A 19695-nucleotide genomic window follows, 5' to 3' on the forward strand; every position below is an offset into this window, starting at 1 on the left:
ATGGTGCTTCGTATAAACTTAAACACTCAAATGTTCTGTGAGAGGAAGTGATGTTAGTGTCTCAGTAAGCTAGTAATAAAAGATCTTTTGCACTGAATAGCCTTATAGCCATGGGCATAATGAGCGATAAATTATAACACTGAGAAGGGCAATAACCTCATCCTCGGTATGCCTTCCCTTAAATGGCAAGTGATGAAGGGCATGGGGGGAGTACAGTGACTCGTACAGATCCCAAATACATTGTGAGCTCTTATTTTTAGTTCACTTATATTCCTCTTCTTAGGACTCTGTGAATGAGTTTGTAGCCAAACTGAAAAAGGATGGTGTGTTCGCAAAGGAGGTGCGCAGTGCTGGAGTTGCATTTCATTCCTACTACATGGCATCTATTGCACCAGTGCTGCTCAGTGCCCTGAAAAAGGTAATATTGCCAAACTATGGCTCGCATGGCTTCAGCTCGGGCACCTGGATTTGAGTATAAGTGATGCTGAGCGTAAGGGGGTTCCTTTCTTTAGGAGGAGAAGGAAATCTCTTGAAGAGCATGTAGACCTCTGAGACCTAAGGCTTGAAGTCCTACAGCCTCAAGCAGAAGGATGTCCTGAACGGTCAAGCTGTGAAAAGGAGGGGCAGCTTGCTTTTGTCTGTCTTATTGTTATCTGTGACACGTAACTCTTCCTCCTGTTCCTTTTCCTTGTCTGTCTGTAGGTCATTCCAGACCCTAAACCTCGTTCAGCACGATGGATCAGTACATCTATCCCTGAATCTCAGTGGCAGAGTGATCTGGCTAGGACTTCCTCTGCAGAGTATCATGTGAACAACCTAGTGAGTCCAGTGCTGTTTCATGAAGGTCTGAAGCATATTCCAGAGAATGCTGTTGTAGTAGAGATTGCTCCACATGCTCTTTTACAGGTATTGTATTTGATTGTGTTGCTATGATACTATATTGATAAGCTGCTGCAGGAAGGAGATTGAGGGTCTGAGGACTAGGGAATACTGCTTCCCCCCCCGCCCCAGTTCTGAGAACACTTTCTCTCTCTAGTACTTTTGAGTCTCTCCCAATTTTAACATTATATTTTCTTGATGGTTTTTTTGTGGGGGTTTTGGGGTGATTTTTTTTGGGGGGTGGGGAGCAGTGTATGTTAATATTTAGGGAAAAAAAACCAAACAAAAACCCCAACACACTACCACTTCCCTATCCAGACATTCACATCATTGCCTTTATTCATTGCTATGCATTTCAGATAGCTGATAGTCAGCGCTCTGAACTGTGCAATGAGTAAGAAAAGCATTTCATTCCTTGGATCTATTGGAGAGTGTGTGTGAAAATTGGGATGGGGGGAGAAATTCAAGACTAACAGGCCTTCTCTATGAAAAATCTGTTATCACCATCTGTACACTGAATTTGGTTTGAGGTTCTTGTCTTAGAAAGTGGTGGCTAGTAGTCTGAGACCACAGGAGCTTGCTTTCTTCATAAACTCCTTTCCCCTAGTGATCAGATCATTACTCCTTTTTCCCCACCCTGTAAGAATTGATCTTTGTGGAATTACCTCCATAGTAGAGGATGCAGAACATGAGGTACATTAGGATGCACTTGCTCCACAAGATGAGTGCTGCAGTCTTGTGCCTGTCCCTTAAGTCTCAAGGACTGGTATTCTTTTATTTGGTCTGTGGCATGCAAGAGGAGAAAAGATTCTTAAGAAGAATCATAGTTACTTGTGAATCAAGTTTAATAGTTACACAGTGCTTCTGAGTTCCAATCCATTGTATATGTATTATGTCATGTTAGTCTTATTTATGCTTTGAAAGTGACTTGAAGGGAGAATCAGAGCAGAGCTTTTAAATTAGGCAGATATTTTTCTCTATAAAAAGATTATACACTTCATGTTAAAATCACTGTACAATTCTGAACTCTGATGCAAGTGACTAAAGACTTCAACAGCTAGGTTTGAGAGTGTTCTGGTTTTCTCTTCCCTCCCTTCCTTCTCCCAGTTAAAGACTGTGGAATCAAACTGAGGAGAAGATACAAGCTGGGTCAGATGTTCAAGGCTGTGTTTTTTGATTTACTAGCTGTTGCTTGGAAAATGATCTAGAATGCTTCAGACTAAAAGAGGCTGCTCCTGGGAGTAAGGGCCTAAGCTGTGTGTGGTGCGGGGGGGTGTGCACGAGTGGGAGGCTTGAGAGTGATCTTGCAGTTCTTGAAATGCAGCTTTTGATTCTGCTTGATGATCTGCTTGGGAAAGGGAGATTTGTGTTTTGGCAGAATTTCATTAATATTACATAGGTTCTGCTTTACCAGATGTGCAACTTCTTGGGTTGCTGGAAGGGTATCATGCTGCTGCTCTTGCCTGTTAAAATGGTGTACGTTCTAGCACCTAGCACAGAACTCTTGGCACAGAAACAGAAGTTGTTTGAGATCTATAGAGAAAAATTCAGAGACAAAGTAGTAAGTAATGCCTTCCACCAGTGATTTATGGGCTCTACTTGACCAGGCTATCTTGAAGAGAGCTTTGAAACCAACTTGTACCATTCTACCTTTGATGAAGAAGGAGCACAAAAATAATTTGGAGTTCTTCCTAACACAGACTGGAAAGATTCATTTAACTGGGTAAGGAGACTAAGGGAGGAGGGTGAGTGGGATATCAATTAGGAGAGAATTCAAGTCTCTTCTCTAGCATGCATGCCTTCACAAGGATTGAAATACTCCTCCAACAAACCTGCAAAAAAATGGGGTTTACATCTGTGCTTTACATATTTAACATGCTCACTTATGAAGTGTTGCCTTGGGTTAGAGACTGCTTAGGCTGGGAAGGTGCCTTTTAAAGAGCAGTCACATCTTAGAGGCCTAGTAACCTGGAACTAGCTCTTGGAAATAAGCTTTGCATCTTGCAGACTGTTACAGTTACAAATTTGGCTGCAGTAAGTGTTCATGGTACTCCTGGAGAAATCTCAGACATGGAGCCCAAGACCAATTACTGTCTGACCTCTAAGTATTAAGGTCAATTCCACGCACGCACGCACACATTGTCTTGATCCTTTTTGTCTTCCTAGGATAAATGTTCTTGGAAATAACTTGTTCCCACTTGTGGAATACCCTGTCCCGGCGGGAACACCCCTTATTTCTCCTTACATCAAATGGGACCACAGCCAGGACTGGGATGTTCCAAAAGCTGAAGACTTTCCAGCAGGTTCCAAAGGCTCTGCATCTGCTTCAGTCTACAATATTGGTGTGTTTACCTGTTTGGGGTTTTTTGTTTGTCTCTTTCTTGCTTTACCTCTGCATTTCTTTTGTAAAACTGTGAAAAGGATGCTCAAAGCAGCATCCTTGAAGCCATCTTCTGAAGCTTAATGTTTGGTTTGGATTGAAAAAGACTGGATCTGCTTCTGAAATGGTCTGAAAGAATATAAACAGAGCAGGAAACTGCCTTGATTCAGACTCACGGTAGTTTCAAGAGCTGCATGTTGCCAGGCAGGATAGCTGGGGAAACCACTAGACGTGGTTTCTATGGACACCTCTTACAGACATGGAGGGGAAAAGACCCTTTGTTTAGGGTGGTTTTATTATTTTTATTCCGCTCTTTATTCTTTGACAGATGCGGGTCCTGATTCTCCTGACCACTACTTGGTTGGTCACTGCATTGACGGCAGAGTCCTGTACCCAGCAACTGGCTACCTAGTACTGGCTTGGCGAACTCTGGCACAGTCTCTTGGCATGGCTATGGGGCAAATGGCTGTTATGTTTGAAGAAGTCACAATTCATCAGGCAACTATCCTTCCCAAAAAGGGTGAGTGAGGAGTGCTGGTATAACTGCAAAACTGCATGATGAAGGGAGTGGGAGGAAAGAAATGCAAAGGGAAAGTGAGGAGGAACACAGGAGAAAGAATAGAATATAAAGAAGAGTGCAACATGACTGAACAAAGTGAATTCATACAGTCAAATAGCATGTGTTACAGTCATCTCTGTTACATGTTGTGTGCAATGAGTCTGGAGATGGTGAAAGAGAAAGCTCTGCTTGAGGGTGGTAGCAGTGAATGACCTCACAGTCCTGTCTGTCTTGATGCTTCTTGCAGGATCAGTACAGCTGGAAGTAAGACTTATGCCTGCTTCCCACTGCTTTGAGGTGTCAGGGAATGGGAATCTAGCTGTGAGTGGTAAGTGAAGGAAGTGTAAGTGTATGCGCTGTCCTACTAAAATCCATTATTTATGGACACTGATGATTCTTATTCTTGCTACTGCGCCCATCAGGGAAGATATCCCTCCTAGAAAACACTGCTCTGAAGAACTTCCATAACCAGCTAGGTGACTTTCACACTCAAGTAGACATGAGCTCAAAGTCTGGCCTCTTGAAAGAAGACGTTTACCAAGAGCTGCATCTGCGTGGATATAATTATGGACCGACTTTCCAGGGTGTTCTGGAATGCAACAGTGAAGGTGAAGTTACTTTCTATAGAAGAATGATGAGCATGGTTATTGCAATGATGAATATTTGCTCTTTTAATTCCATTTGTATTAACAGTCCACCTGGCTGTGCTTTGTGTGCTAATTATACTTTGATAATGGTGATAATGGAGAACAACTAAGAGTTCTGACAGAGTATTGGGAAAGCTGTCATCTCCAATGTAGAACTGACTAGTGGAGTTTACAGGGGAAGCTGGGTACATACAGCAGACTTTGCATTTGATAAGCAGTGACTTCTGGCATCTACTGAATGACAAAATCACACTGAGGCTTCCCCTTCCTCCTCTTCCGCAGCAAGCACAGGGAAAGTTCTGTGGAATGGGAACTGGGTGACCTTCCTTGACACCCTGCTACACGTCACAATCTTAGCTGAGTCTGGGCGCAGTCTACGCTTACCCACCAGGATTCGCTCAGTGTATATTGACCCAGTGCTGCATCAAAAGCATGTGTGCCAATACCAGGACAACATAGAAGGTAATGTCTCTCATGCCTGGGCTTTTGCTAGTTGCTTTGACTGCTGTGTGGATGAATGTATGACTTCCTAAGAAGCAGCATGGACTTTGGGGGGCCCTCTTCGTTACAAAGCTATTCTGCAGCTTCTGTAACAGTCTGACATAGCACTGTTCATCTTATCACCTTGAATAAAATACTTGTAGTGTTTGATGCAAACTTACAATTCTTTCCTGTCTTTCAGCTGTTGATGTTGTTGTGGACCACTGTCTTGATAGCCTTAAAGCAGGAGGTGTTCAGATCAATGGTCTTCATGCTTCTGTGGCACCACGACGACAACAGGAACGAATCCCTCCCACCTTGGAAAAATTCTGCTTTGTGCCCTATACTGAGGGTAACTGTTTGTCTTCCAGTGTCCATCTTCGCGCATATCTGGAGCACTGCAAAGGTAGAGTGGAATTGGTTTCTTGTCACACTAGGGGAATCTTCCAGCCTGACAGAAATGTCTGAGAGAACTGTTCATGCTACTTCAGAACATCCAAGAAATAAAGTGTTGGTCTCTGTAGAAGACTTGAGCAGGAGTCCTATGATTGCTTGCTAGAAGCTAAAAGCTACTTCTGCCTGAGGTATCGCTAGAATGTGAGTAGGAGTAAAGCTGTGGGGAGGGGCATCTACCCTTCTGTAACAGCCAGTGTGGTGTCAGATAGCACGACCCTCTCTGCCAGCAGAGAGGCACAAATCATCTTCTTTAGGGAGAAATCCAGCCTAGCTGTTTCAAACACTGACAGGAGAGCCTAATTCCTCAAGTCTTCAGCTTTCTTGTTTTGTTTTTCCCGGTGAACTGCCAAGATGGGTAAGCTGACATGTCTGTTCCCGTTTGGTTGTGGGCACAAGAGCATATCCAAGGAGGGAAAGTGGTTTAGTGAGGCATGCCAAAAAAAAGTTTGTGTTTGCTGCAAGAATAGAGTAGGAGCATCTTAGTCTGCTCTGAAACTGGTAGCCTAGTACAGTGCTGTTTGGATAGGGAGGCATCCACTCAGCTCATCACTCTTAAGTGCCTTTTCATGAAAGGGAAAAAAACTACTATTTTTTTTGAAGTTTTTACTCTAGTCATGAATTTTGCTGTATCTTGAGACAGCAATTTTGTTGTTCTATGTTGGTGAAGTGTCTTCATGCTTATCCTTCAATTTGGCAATAGATTTTAAAGATTGCTCTTTTTTCCGCAGTGTCCAAATATTGTCCCTAAAGTTTTTTACATATGCTGTAGAGGGATTTTTATTTTATTTTTTGTAATGCTGTTTCTGATCTTAGTCAGGATGAGCTGTTTTCCTTCTGGTTATAAAGCAAAAGAGCATTTTAGTATTTTTGTATCTGCGGAAATCTATAGTTTCCCTCCACAACTCCTTAAATCAATCAGAAGTTTTCTGTTAGTTGCCCTCTTTCAGTCAGAGTCTTTCCACAGGTAATTTTCATGTTTTGGACTGTCTTGCTACAAAGCCTACTTGTTTGGGGGCTGCAACTACTGCACAATACATAAACATTTGAATGTACAGGAGCATACGCTATATCTTTGTGGCTAGGGTGATGATACAAGATGCTGTAATTTGTGGTGCTAATCAGCTAATATAGCAAATGGAGGCAAAGAGGAAAAGAAAAATCTTTGGAAAATCTGACTCTTCCTTTCATTTCCCCTTCTATTCCATAGATCTGATCCAGAGTTTACAGGCTAAGGTGGCAGTGCATGGGGTCAAATTAGTCATCCCTGGACTAAAAGATGCAGTGGCTGCTGCAGAGTCCTCACCCATACAGAAGGGCCTTCAGCATATCCTTGCTGAAATCTGCCATCTGGAACTGAATGGAAACCTCCATTCTGAGCTGGAACAGATAGTGTCTCAAGAGAAAATGCACTTCCAGGATGACCCTCTTCTCAATGGATTGCTAGATTCTTCAGAGTTGAAGACTTGCCTGGATGTGGCAGTGGAGAACATGACCAGTCACAGGATGAAGATAGTAGAGGTTAGCTGGAAGCCTGGGATGGGACCATAGCCAGTGTTTCGAGGCCTTCCAGTAACCTGATCACATACTTCTATTGTTCCAGTTATAATTCTGAATATCATTCATGTTTCAACTTGGTTTCCCCTTTTCCTTCCCCTTCTTTTCTCACAGGCTCTTGCAGGAAGTGGACATCTGTTCTCTCGTGTCAAAAGTATTCTGAATGCTCAGCCCCTGTTGCAGGTGGACTACATTGCCACTGACCGCATCCTGGAAACTCTTTCAGCTAATGAAACAGAGCTACAAGATGCTGGAGTTTTCTTTAGCCAGTGGGATCCATCTAGCCTTCCCTCTGGAAATCTGACCAATGCTGACCTGGTGGTATACAACTGTTCAACAAGTGTTCTAGGGAACACTACTGAAATTCTCTCTAATTTGGCAGCTGCAGTGAAAGAAGGGGGATTTGTTTTGCTACACACCCTTCTTAAAGGAGAAACTCTTGGAGAAATTGTCAGTTTCCTTACAAGTCCCGATCTACAGCAGAAACGCAGCTTCCTGAGTGAGGTAAGCTCCTGGAAGGACAGATACTTTCTCAGTGGATACTGTGGACTCTGCTGCTTGCAGACACTCTTGTGATGAATGTTGAGTAGACATCACTAACATCGGTTTCCATTGAGGCCCTCTGCAGGAACATGTAATAAACACTTCTTCAGAAAAGAAGAGTTGTGAATTTCCACATATTAGGTTGGGAGAGTAAACTGTGAGTTCAGTCAGGAAAGCCTTTCTTAATGCATTGAAAATTATTCGTTGTCATTTGTATATCTCTATAATCCATATGAGAACACTGGCCAGGGCAATTCCTTTATAGCTAAAATAATGTGCTGCATTGTTGGGTGGGGTACAGCTTTATCACTGTAGGATCCTAAAATGCTTCAGTATCAGAATATCTCTCTTTTTGATATCACTGCTGGGCATGAGACTTTACAAACTAATTAAATTCTTCTAATACTGAAGTGGTCCCAGAAAGTAAGGCTTTTTCTCTTGTACTTTTCTTTTTTATTTCCTCCTTCCTTCCTTTCCTCCCCACTTTATCTGATCCCATAATGAGATACAGCAAAATAAGCCCTTGGAAGTGGCAGGGAGCGGGCAGGGTGTCTACTTTATATCTGCAAGCCAGTATGTCATGCAGATGAACTAATGTCAATGCTGGCACAGGAGGAGGAGAGCGAGTGGCTAGGGTAAGAGTGGGAACTGGGACATCACCTTCTCTTGGCAGCTGTTAGACTAAGCAGTAATGGGAAACTGCTCCTCTACAGAACATACGCATTATTCCTGATTTGCGGGGCTGTAGCCTCTCAGCTCTTCTTTTTAGAATGAGAGTAGCACTTCTAATAGTTTAACTTTTTTGTTTGTAATTCTGGAGTGCGGTAGTTGGATTTTGAATTTTGCAATGATATGGATTCTAGCCCTTTGCTTACTGCAATGATTTTTCAAGGAGACTTAAGAAGAAAGGGTGAGTTCTTTGGCTTTGCATCTTACCCAGTAAAGAGGGGGGATAAAAAGTAGACTGTGAGATGCTACTGAAGCTGATAACTTAAAACCTAGATCTGTCACAAGTGTCAGTAGCCTGGTATTAGCAAATCCCTTGGATAAGATACATGCAAGTTGAATGCACCTTCTCTAAAGAAAATGATACGGTGCAGGTGAGAGTGGGCAGGACTTAATATTAGTTCTTAAAGTGTGCCGGATAGGGACACAGTCCCTAGTCCTCAATATAAGGGGTCACACTGTAAAAAACCTTCTGCTGTTTTGTGCCTGGTACATGAAAAGCAAATGGGTGCTTTTCTAAGAGCCAGCAGTCATCTTTATTTCATTGATAGTGGAGCCTAGTGTTTCTGGATATGCCATACATGCATTTTCATTATCTTGTTTTTCTGAAATGCTATTTCAGTGTAACTTACGTGTATAGGAGGTGCTTCCCTGCTAGTGGTTGGTTGCTTCTCCCCACCCCACTGCAGCTGAAGGATTTGGGTGACTTGGTTTTTCGTGTTTCCTCTGTCCTGCTTTACTTTTTCTATTGCAGACAGGGCTTATGTGATATAGACTGGTAACACCTAAACTCAGTGTTTTCACTTCTGTTATTTTCTGTGTTGGAATCTGTACATTGTGTTTGCCTGTGGATGTATGCCTTACTGCTGGAATTAAATTCTAGACATGTTCAAATACAAGATGTGACTTGTATTTTTAATTGACTTTTGACTTTCCTGTTAATTGTTGTTTTACCTGATTTGACAGGCACAGTGGGAGGGCTTATTTAGCAAAGCCTCACTGAATCTGGTTGCCGTGAAGAAATCGTTCTTTGGCTCAGTTATTTTCCTCTGTCGCCGGCAAGCCCCTGCCAAAACACCCATTTTTCTGCCAATAGATGAGACCCATTATAAGTGGGTTGAATCCTTGAAGGTGAGAATTCTTGTGTCCTGGATATCTGAATTTCCAAATAGTTATGCTTTCTAAATGAGATATTTAGCAGTATTAAAAGGTGTGGGTGTGTTACTTCTCTTAAAATAGAAGTTATTCATCTCTGCCTTAAGGATATGAGGACTATTTCCTTTCTGTGGTTCCTAGTAAAACAGTTTGAGGTTTGTCCTGTAGGAGGTCTTGGCTGACCCATCGGAGCAGCCTGTGTGGTTGACTGCCACCAGTTGTGGGAACTCAGGAATTTTGGGAATGGTGAACTGCCTCCGCCTTGAAGCAGAAGGCCACAGAATCAGGTATTGTACGCATGTCCTTGAGTCACAGTCGGAGATGAGATATTTTTGTGTTAGCTTCTTTTCAGGCCTGTAGCAAAACCAACAAAATGACAACTCTTGGCTTCTAGGTGTGTGTTCATTTCCAACTTGAACCCTTCATCAGCTGTCCCACCCACGAGTCTTTCTTCCCTGGAGATGCAGAAGATTGTTCAGAGCGACCTGGTGATGAATGTGTATCGTGATGGAAAGTGGGGCTCCTTCAGGCATCTCCCATTGCAGCAAGGTAACTCCTTTAAGTCTGAGGATCACTTGCAGGGCCTTGAGTCTGAATGGACTGTGAATAGAAAATGAGTAGCTATTGTTTCCAAAATTATATTTTTATTATTATTATTTTCAATGGATAATTTGGAATTCTTCTGCTCCATCTCAGAGTGAACAGTAGCATGCTTTGGTGCCAGGAGGAGGGATGAGCTATTTAGGGTATGGGTAGTATTGCAGGGTGAGAAAGGGCTTTCTGGAGAGCACATGGAGGAGGAGGTAGCCGTTACCCAAGGAATTTACTAATTCTGGAAAGTGTGTGCCTGTGTTAACGTGGGTAAAGTTCTTACTGTTCCTTCTTCTGCAGCACAATCTCAGGAGCTGACAGAATATGCCTATGTAAATGTGTTGACTCGTGGAGACCTCTCATCTCTTCGTTGGATCGCCTCCCCACTTCGACACTTCCACACAACTAACCCCAATGTTCAACTCTGCAAAGTCTATTACGCATCTCTTAACTTCCGGGACATTATGCTGGCCACAGGAAAGCTTTCTCCAGATGCTATCCCTGGTGAGTTAAAATTACACTAGAAGAAAATGTATTACTGTTCTAGAGTTTATTCATATCATCTCCTGAATGTTAGTTATGCACTGGCTAAAGTGCACATCAGTTTTTGTTTAGCAAGAAACCATACTTCTGAAAAGAAAGTATAGCTCCACTGCAGGACTGTACACCAAAAACTTGTAAGTTCTACTTCCAGTTGCAGTCCCATTTTTCATACAGCAAAATTAATAAACCTTGCTGTGAGGAAACATTACTAGCCCCATTGCATAGATACCAAGCGTGAGGCGAAACAACTTGATGGAGGGTCCAGAGATGGGTAAGGTACATACCAAGGTGAGAATATTGAAGTTTCATGCTGCCATGCTACTGGACGTGCTTTGCTTTTAGGGGAGAAAAATGCAAGGTGAAGTCATCTCCTGTCTACAAAATGGAGGTGATGATATCTTGCCTCATAGTGAGTTAAAAATTAACATAATGTCTATTAAATGGTTTCAAAGCTCTATTTAAAGGAGAGGGGGCAGAACATGTGTAAAGTGCATTTGGAGATTCTTATGGGTGACTTGACTAGGGCTTCATGACTGAGATTAGTCTCTGCCTAAAATGGATGTTTGCAAAAATAAAAGTTTCACAGTATATTTTTGCTGTGATCATCCTTTCTAGTTTATGTATCGTTCTTTTTCAAAGAGGAACAAAATTGCCTCTGAAACAAGATGTTTCCATGAAATTTCCCAGATGAAAAATGGAAACTAAAGCAATATCATCAAGGATACAAAGTAAGATTTAATGAGACTAAGTCCTTTTCTGCCACTCTTGTAGTGAGAAATTAACTATGGTGACTTATGAGCTGTCTACACAGTAGGTAAATCCCAGCACTTTTTCTGTCTCTGGGGTTCTAACTTTCAGGGATTACTGTTGTAGTAAATTCTTGACCAAGGGATTTTAGAAGAGAAATTTCCTTTGTAAAAAATGCTGACATTCTTTCAGGTAACTGGGCTTTGCAGCAGTGCATGCTGGGCATGGAGTTCTCAGGACGGGACCTGGCTGGAAGAAGGGTGATGGGATTGCTGCCAGCAAAGGGGCTGGCTACAGTGGTAGACTGTGACAAGAGGTTTCTATGGGAGGTGCCTAAAAACTGGTAGGTCAACTTCTGTCTTCTGGTTTGTGTATGTGGTTAAGATTTCCCTTCTTGCCTGAGGCCCTGATCAGACCAGAGTACTGCACAATGGGTAGATTCCCCTCTGGGAAATAACAGAGCTATAGTGTCCTGAGCAGCTATAGGATTTGGCTTAGACTCGCTGCAGGAGTTGAGCGTAATTTTTTTGTACAGTGGCTTGCACAAGGTTCTCATCTCTTTCTTGGGCTTTTAGCTCCATGTGTTTCAAGTATACACTGGGATTTCGGTGTTGATTATGGTACTGGTTAGTTACTGAAATATTTTTGCAGAAGGATGAAGCTCCTGGCTGTGCTTGGTAGCTGTGGTAGTCTCCTGTATGATTGAGAGTCATCTATACTCTTTGGTCTGTCTTGGCAGTTTAACCTTTCCATTGCAGAAAAGCAAACTTCATCAGGAGAACCTATTAGCCTTTTCCAAGGCTAAAGATATCTTCTCTCTTTCATTTTGCTTCTTAGGACTCTGGAAGAAGCAGCTTCAGTGCCTGTGGTTTATGCCACTGCTTATTATGCTTTGGTGGTTCGAGGTGGTATGAAGAAGGGTGAGAGTATCCTTATTCACTCTGGCTCAGGAGGTGTGGGCCAAGCAGCGATTGCCATTGCCCTGAGCATGGGCTGCCGTGTCTTTGCTACTGTAGGTGAGTACTGAGGGCCCAATGTTGGGGGGGGGGGATTTATATTATATATGTAATATAATATTTATATTATATATATGTATAAAAAAGAGAGGAAGTGTGTGTGTGCGTGCGCATGTGTTTATATATAAAAATACATATTTATGTCTGTACTTTCCCCCCAATATGATCTCCTGTAACTTCGATATAGTTTCTAGACTGAGAACAGGATACGTGGTAAATACAGCTACTGACTATGCAGTTGAAACTTCCACAGCACAGACAAATTTATCTACCTCTGTTCACGATGTAATCAAAAGTGTGGAAGAAGAGCAAGGCTTCTTCATTTTAAATTCAGTAATGTGATCAAAGAATGTCTATCCATTGTAAAGCTTAGTCTGTTTCTGGTCCTTGCTCTAGCTCATAAATGAGCAGTAAACAACTAGACAACCTTTGTCCTAAGGTCTGACACCTTGAGAGCTTTGAAGCAAGTCCTTGATGGCTGCTCAGACTTACAGTCCTTGGGAAAAGATATGCAGATGAAAATGGGCTGTTTCACCATAAAAAAACTTAGCGTAAAAGTACTGGCATCATTCAGCCTGTCTTCTGTTTCCAGGCTCCACTGAGAAACGCGAGTATCTCCAAGCAAGGTTCCCACAGCTGGATGCTAATAGCTTTGCCAGTTCCCGAAATACTACCTTTGAGCAACATATACTGCGAGTTACCAATGGAAAAGGTAAGTTCAAGGAATGTTTTTCCTTCTTTTGTCAGCTATGCCACATTATGCAGTTGCACTTTGTCCTGGCTCTATCTGGGATAGAGTTAATTGTCTTCCTAGTAGCTGGTATAGTGTTATGTTTTGAGTTTGGTATGAGAAGAATGTTTAGTCTAAAGTCAAGGATTTTTTTAGTTTCTCATGCCCAGCCAGCAAGAAGGCTAGAGGGGCACAAGAAGTTGTGAGGGGACACAGCCAGGGCAGCGGACCCAAACTGGCCAAAGGGATAGTCCATACCATGTGACGTCATGTCTAGTAAATAAACTGGGGGGAGTTGCAACTCAGGGACTAACTGGGCATTGGTCAGCAGGTGGTGAGCAATTGCATTGTGCATCACTTGTATATTCCAATCCTTTTATTACTGTTATTGTCATTTTATTAGTGTTATCATTATCATTATTAGTCTTCTGTTCTATTGAACTGTTGTTATCTCAACCCATGAGTTTTACTTTTTTTTTTCTTTTTTTTTTTTTCTTTTTTATTTCGATTCTCTCCCCCATCCCACTGGGTGGGGGGGGTGAGTGAGCAGCTGAGTGGTGCTTAGTTGCTGGCTGGGGTTAAACCACAACACACTTTCCAAAGACAAAATGAGTCACTGAAAAACAGGGTTAAGCTCTCAGCAGAGTTGAGTCTATTAAATAGTTGCCTCTCCTTTCATTGCAGGTGTCAACCTCGTGTTAAATTCCTTGGCAGAAGAGAAGCTCCAAGCCAGTTTGCGTTGTCTTGCTCGACATGGGCGCTTTTTGGAAATAGGCAAATTTGATCTGTCTAACAACAGTCAGCTTGGTAAGATGGGGCATGAGGAAATACATCTAATTAGGTTTAAGCAAGCGAGACAGCATGACCTATATACTATCTTAACACAGACTAATCTTCAAATTTAGAAAAGCTTTTAGCTGCAGTACTTGTTTCACTTTTATCACTAACAATTTATGTGGTCTTTTAAACAAATACCTTCCTGGAGAAGCATGACACTTGACATTTTTCTGGAAGCCTGCATAAAACATGCAAAATTTTGAGAAAGGTAACTTCATTATCTTTCTTTAAAATCAGTATAGGACATGTAGCCCACAAAGTGTTTGGATAGGAAGGTAGTAAGAAGCAGCATTTATTTCACATGGCAGTGTTTACCAGTGTCTGTTAGCTTGTAGATTTCATAGATCCTTTGGGCTTGACTTAAACTTTTTGCGATGTAACATCTATTTGTAATAAATAAGTGCACTGTAAAAATTAGCAAATGAAGTTCATGCATATACAAGCTGCAGTTTTGCCCTCTGTTCTGGGTAAACTTGATAATTCGTAAAGTGAAAGTAGTTGGAATTTTTCAGATAACTACAGAGAACCTGACCTTGGGATAACCTTAATTTGTTATTTCACTAAATATCTGTGCCATTTTGAATAGAGTATGATAGTTCCAGTTGGAAGGGACCTGCAATGATCATCTAGTCCAACTGCCTGACCCCTTCAGGGCCAACCAAAAATTAAAGCATATTATTTAAGGGCATTTTCTAAATGCCTCTTAAACACAGACAAGCATGGTGCATCAACCACCTCTCTAGGAAATCAGTTCCACTGTTCGACCACCCTTTTGGTAAAGAAATGTTTCCTAATACCTAGTCTGAACTGCCCATAACGCGGCTTTGAGCCATTTCCACATGTCCTATCACTGGATACAGGGAGAAGAGATCAGCACCTCCCTCTCCACTTGCCCTCCTCAGGAAGCTGCAGAGAGCAATGAGGTCACCTATCAGCCTCCTTTTCCCCAAACTAGACAAACCCAAAGTCTTTAGCTGCTCCTCATAGGACATGCCTTCCAGCCCCTTCACCAGCTTTGTTGCTCTCCTATGGACCCATTCAAGTACCTTTGCATCCTTTTTAAATTGAGGGGCCCAGAACTGCACACAGTACTCAAGGTGAGGCCACACCAACGCTGAATACAGTGGGATAATCACCTCTCTTCACCAGCTGGTTATGCTGTATTTGATGCATCCCAGGATGCAGTTTGCCGCCTTGGCTGCCAGGGCACACTGCTGGCTCTGAGCCTGCTGTCAACCAGCACCCTCAGACCCCGTTCTGCACAGCTGCTCTCCAGCCACTCCTCTCCCAATTTATACTTGTCTGGCATTACTCGGTCTCAGATGCAGAATCTGGCATTTGTTCCTGTCAAACTTCACATGTCATTGATGATTGCCCAGTGTTCCAGTATATCCAGACCCCTCTGCAAGGCCTCTTGTCCCCTGAGAGAATCCATAGCACCTCCCAGTTTTTGATGGCACAGGGCCAAGATTAACCTGATTTCTGTTGGATGGGAAAACAAATTTGAGTGTTATAATGCGATATGTTAGTGAAAAATTATAAGAATGTTCTCCTGGTGTAGAACAATTGCATATAGCAAGGGTTGACGGTCTCCTTTCTTATACTAATTTGAAAAGATCCTAGCATCATGGAAAATTCCTACGAGCAAGAGTTTCCTGTGGAGATGGACAGGATGACCATGGGATTCTAGCTCCTCTGTGACTAACTCAGCTGTCACTAGACACAAAATGTCCTTTTTAATATCAGACTGACCATGTCATAGCTTGTCCTCTTGACACAATTTTTGTGAGTGGAGTTTCTGTTAAACTGGTTTGCTTGTAAGAGAACAACCTAATTAGTATAGCATTTAGAGAGTATATGCAAGAATTAGTTTGGAAAATGTAGAATTCTAGCAACTAATGACTGCTTTACTCCTCAGTCTTACGCTACTGACCAGCACAGAAGATAGACTCTGTTTTGAAATGTCAGCAGCATCAGGTCATAACCAAATTGCTTTTTCTAGGAATGGCTCTCTTCCTCAAGAATGTGGCATTTCATGGCATCCTACTAGATGCAATCTTTGAGGCTGGAAACCAAGAGTGGGAAGCGGTATCAGAGTTGTTGAAGAAAGGCATAAAAGATGGTGTAGTAAAGCCCCTGAGGAGTACAGTCTTCAACAAAGAAGAGGTAGAAGCTGCCTTCAGGTTCATGGCGCAAGGAAAACATATTGGCAAAGTTATGATCAAGGTAATGAGATAATGACTTTGATTCTCCAATGTATCTGTCATCCTCTGTAGGTGGCTATATTGGATATTTTGGTCCAGTTCAAGTTGAAATTGTCTAACTAGGACAGCACAGGGTTATTGTTTTTACTGTTGACATTGTAATGAATGTAACTGTCAAGTCTGTCACTGATTCTAAAAGGTTCATTCCCATTGACTGGAGGAACATATTATAGAAAGATAAGAAATGCATTGTGTATCTGATCTTAACTACTTTTTCTTTTTTCTTTTTTTTTTTTTTTCTTGTGCGGGGGGAAAGGTCCAAGAAGAGGAGAAGGAATATCCTTTAAGAAGGTCTGAACCAGTTAAAATCTCTGCCATCTCCCGAACCTCCTGTCCATCTACCAAGTCTTACATCATCACAGGGGGCCTAGGAGGATTTGGGCTTGAGTTGGCACAGTGGCTGGTTGAGAGAGGAGCACAGAAGCTTATACTGACATCTCGTTCTGGCATACGAACTGGTAAGCAAAAATCATAAAGGAATAGGGAACATGACTGCCTTTCAACAGACCTCAGTTTGTAGCATCTCTCTATTTTTAAGTGTCCTATCAGCAAATAATAATGTTCTTGGTCTCTTTCCTCTCATGTATGTATTCTCTCACTTCAAACAAGCTGTTGTCCCCTTTACTTCCTCCTTTAAAATATCTTTTAACTTGACTTCTTTTCCAACTACTTCTTTCCTCTCTCTTTATGCTTCCTAATTCTATCAACCCATTTTCTCCCTTACCCAGGACTTTTTCTGCAGCCTTACTTTTACCTTTACCCCCTCTACAAAGTCTGTATCCAGCTACCTCACTGATTTGTCCAGTAGCTGTAGCATGGTGGATCACATGCCACAAGGAAAGGCCTGTAGACTCCTTGGTAAAGATACTCTGTCTTTCAAGTTATATGTGTGGATGCTTGCTTGCTTTTGCTCCTTCAGATAGCTTATCTGTAAAGATGTGCCCTATCTGATAACATCAGTACTTTTACTTAGTTTGATTACAGTTGCAGCATTGAGATTTCTTATCTAGGGTAGTCTTCAGTGTTTCCTCATACAAATTCAGTCATAACAAAACTTCTGTCTGTCTCTACAGAATTCTCCTTTCTATTGGCAAGTTCACAATTGCACCACTTGCACAAACACATAGATCAAATACTTCCACTTCTCAAGTTCTGGTTGTGCTGCTATCATCTGTTGCCATGCTCTAATCTAGCCATTCTTTCCTGTCTTGGTACCCAAATTCTTGTTAATTTCCCTCCATTGTTGTACTTTTTCTTCCTTCCCCTGCCTTACATTCTCCCGACTCTGTTCTCTACTTTTATCTATTCAGAATATTTCTGAAACTCAAGTGATTTCTATCTACTATTCAAGTTTTGTCCAATTTTCCTCTTGTAGATGAATCAGGAATTATTTAGCTATTCAGTCCCTATCTAGTCAGAAAAGCGTAAGGAGCAGGTTAACCAAAGCCTTCTGGTTTGAATGCTTCATCTCAGACACTGTTCACCTTTATTTTTTGTAGGCTACCAGGCTAAATGTGTTAGAGAGTGGAAGGCACTGGGAATCCAAGTGTTGGTATCTACCAGTGATATTGGAACACTAGAAGGAACACAGCTATTGATAGAAGAAGCTTTGCAGCTTGGCCCGGTTGGAGGCATCTTTAATTTGGCTGTGGTAAGTGACAAAAATGCTTAGGACTTGTAAGAAACGGCAGCCATTCAAGTGGCTTTTTTACTGAGGACAGTCAGGCTTCATACAGTTTTAGATTGCCTCTCTGTGTTTCAAAGGACACTTTGCTTTGGCCTTACCTGGTGATTAAAGGCTTATGGATCTGGCCGCTGGACCTGGGAAGCAACAGTATTTGGCCAGCGATATCAGTTCTGGGATAAGATGAATGTTGCCCAAGACCCCTGGGGACAAGAAAAATCCCATACAGAACTTGCCAGTTGAAGGCTGCAGTGGCAGTACTGAAAAAAGCAGACTTAACAAAAGCCATGTTGTCCTTGTATTTCAGGACATTTGGGATATGTCTGTACTGTAAAGTTAGAAGAACACATTGCATAGTGATACCCTCTCATATCTCAAACCACGTGGCAAATTTAAACGGAGAAACTGGAGATATTGAAACTGCACCTTTTTTCTTTTCTCTCCCCCTGCCCCCCCCCCCCCCAATAGGTCCTTAGAGATGCCATGATTGAAAACCAGACCCCAGAACTCTTCTGGGAGGTCAACAAGCCCAAGTATTCAGGCACCCTTCATTTGGATCGGTAAGTGTCTGTAGAAGGGACATATATGAACTGCTTTTATGGTTACAGAGCTGATCAAACTTAGTTGTTTTAGTCTTGCACCAGCCTTCTACAGTAACACATAGTTAGCAGGTTTTCCTGATGGGGTTTGTCTCTCCTGCTCTGCTCCAAGGGTGACTCGTAAGAAGTGTCCAGACCTGGACTATTTTGTTGTGTTCTCCTCTGTGAGCTGTGGAAGAGGAAATGCTGGGCAAAGTAATTATGGCTTTGCCAATTCTACCATGGAGCGTATCTGTGAGCAGCGACATCACGATGGACTCCCAGGTATGATGACTTTACACATTGCACAGAATAATCTATCTCACCAAACATCCAGAGGACGACCAGCTCACCAGAAACTTGTGCGCTTGTCTGGAACGATAATGAATGTTGAAAGCTGTTTCCTCTCCTAGCTGTTAACCCGAGTCATTCATGTGTGAATGAATACTGGCTATTTAACAGTACAAAGGAAATACAGGCCTTTGCTTAGCTGGTTTTTTTAACTCCCTTTTGTTGCTGCCATGTGCTTTAGTTAGTTGCCTAGTGTGTTCTTTCTTCCAATTTCTTCTCCAGGCCTGGCAATCCAATGGGGAGCCATTGGTGATGTGGGTATCCTTCTGAAGACAATGGGAAACAGAGAGATTGTAGTTGGGGGAACCATTCCCCAGCAAATCAGCTCGTGCCTGGAGGTGCTCGATATCTTCCTGAATCAACCTCATCCTGTCATGTCCAGTTTTGTCCTAGCAGAGAAGGTCTCTGTGAAAACTGAAGGAGGCAGTCAACGGGACCTTGTAGAAGCTGTTGCACACATCCTGGGTAAGTGCTTTCAGACAAGTACTGCTGGGCAGTGTCTACCATCTCAATGCTTTTGGAAAGCAGTGGTGCTGCTGTAGGTGCTCTGTTCAGCATCTCCTCCCGATTTCCTGTGGTGTGGGTGTGTTGTTGTTGTGGGACTGTTTGTTTATTTTTTTCCCTTTATACTGCTTCTTCTCTCCAATAATCAATTTGGTTCTTCAGTGTGGGCTTTTCTCCCTTAGTGTGTTTACATATACACACACACACACATGCTTCAGTGTTTTGTTTAGACTGGACTGGTGCCTTTCTCCAAACAGAGAATCAACAAGAAGAGCCCCCAAGAGCAAAATTCTAGGACAGCACATAATATGGCAAATACATGATTAACTTTCTGAGTACTATTCCAGCTTTCAAAGGTTCACCTTGGGGTGTGCCCACGCTGCAAAAAGTAGCTTTTATGTACTTAGTGACTAACTGGTAGCGTATTCTCTTACCAGCTCTGTCATCCCATGTGAACATCTAGTAACCATA

The 19695-nt window shown here is 42.3% G+C and overlaps 1 protein-coding gene across 1 annotated transcript in view; it reads left to right on the forward strand.

Annotated features, from left to right (window-relative positions):
• The window catches only part of FASN (fatty acid synthase), a 44609-nt gene that overhangs the window by 18004 nt on the left and 6910 nt on the right, over positions 1-19695 (forward strand). The window contains exons 13-37 of the mRNA XM_052807556.1: positions 284-418; positions 703-906; positions 2487-2602; positions 3046-3221; positions 3588-3779; positions 4066-4146; positions 4241-4426; positions 4748-4927; positions 5148-5351; positions 6609-6919; positions 7070-7459; positions 9191-9355; positions 9548-9666; positions 9774-9928; positions 10271-10474; positions 11453-11603; positions 12098-12276; positions 12869-12988; positions 13691-13813; positions 15846-16069; positions 16364-16565; positions 17607-17758; positions 18260-18351; positions 18503-18654; positions 18943-19185. Coding sequence (XP_052663516.1) covers positions 284-418; positions 703-906; positions 2487-2602; positions 3046-3221; positions 3588-3779; positions 4066-4146; positions 4241-4426; positions 4748-4927; positions 5148-5351; positions 6609-6919; positions 7070-7459; positions 9191-9355; positions 9548-9666; positions 9774-9928; positions 10271-10474; positions 11453-11603; positions 12098-12276; positions 12869-12988; positions 13691-13813; positions 15846-16069; positions 16364-16565; positions 17607-17758; positions 18260-18351; positions 18503-18654; positions 18943-19185 — 4456 coding nt within the window. The remainder of the gene's footprint in view (positions 1-283; positions 419-702; positions 907-2486; positions 2603-3045; positions 3222-3587; positions 3780-4065; positions 4147-4240; positions 4427-4747; positions 4928-5147; positions 5352-6608; positions 6920-7069; positions 7460-9190; positions 9356-9547; positions 9667-9773; positions 9929-10270; positions 10475-11452; positions 11604-12097; positions 12277-12868; positions 12989-13690; positions 13814-15845; positions 16070-16363; positions 16566-17606; positions 17759-18259; positions 18352-18502; positions 18655-18942; positions 19186-19695) is intronic.

Source organism: Harpia harpyja, chromosome 14 (genome assembly GCF_026419915.1).
Source record: "Harpia harpyja isolate bHarHar1 chromosome 14, bHarHar1 primary haplotype, whole genome shotgun sequence".
Classification (NCBI taxonomy): Eukaryota; Metazoa; Chordata; class Aves; order Accipitriformes; family Accipitridae; genus Harpia; species Harpia harpyja.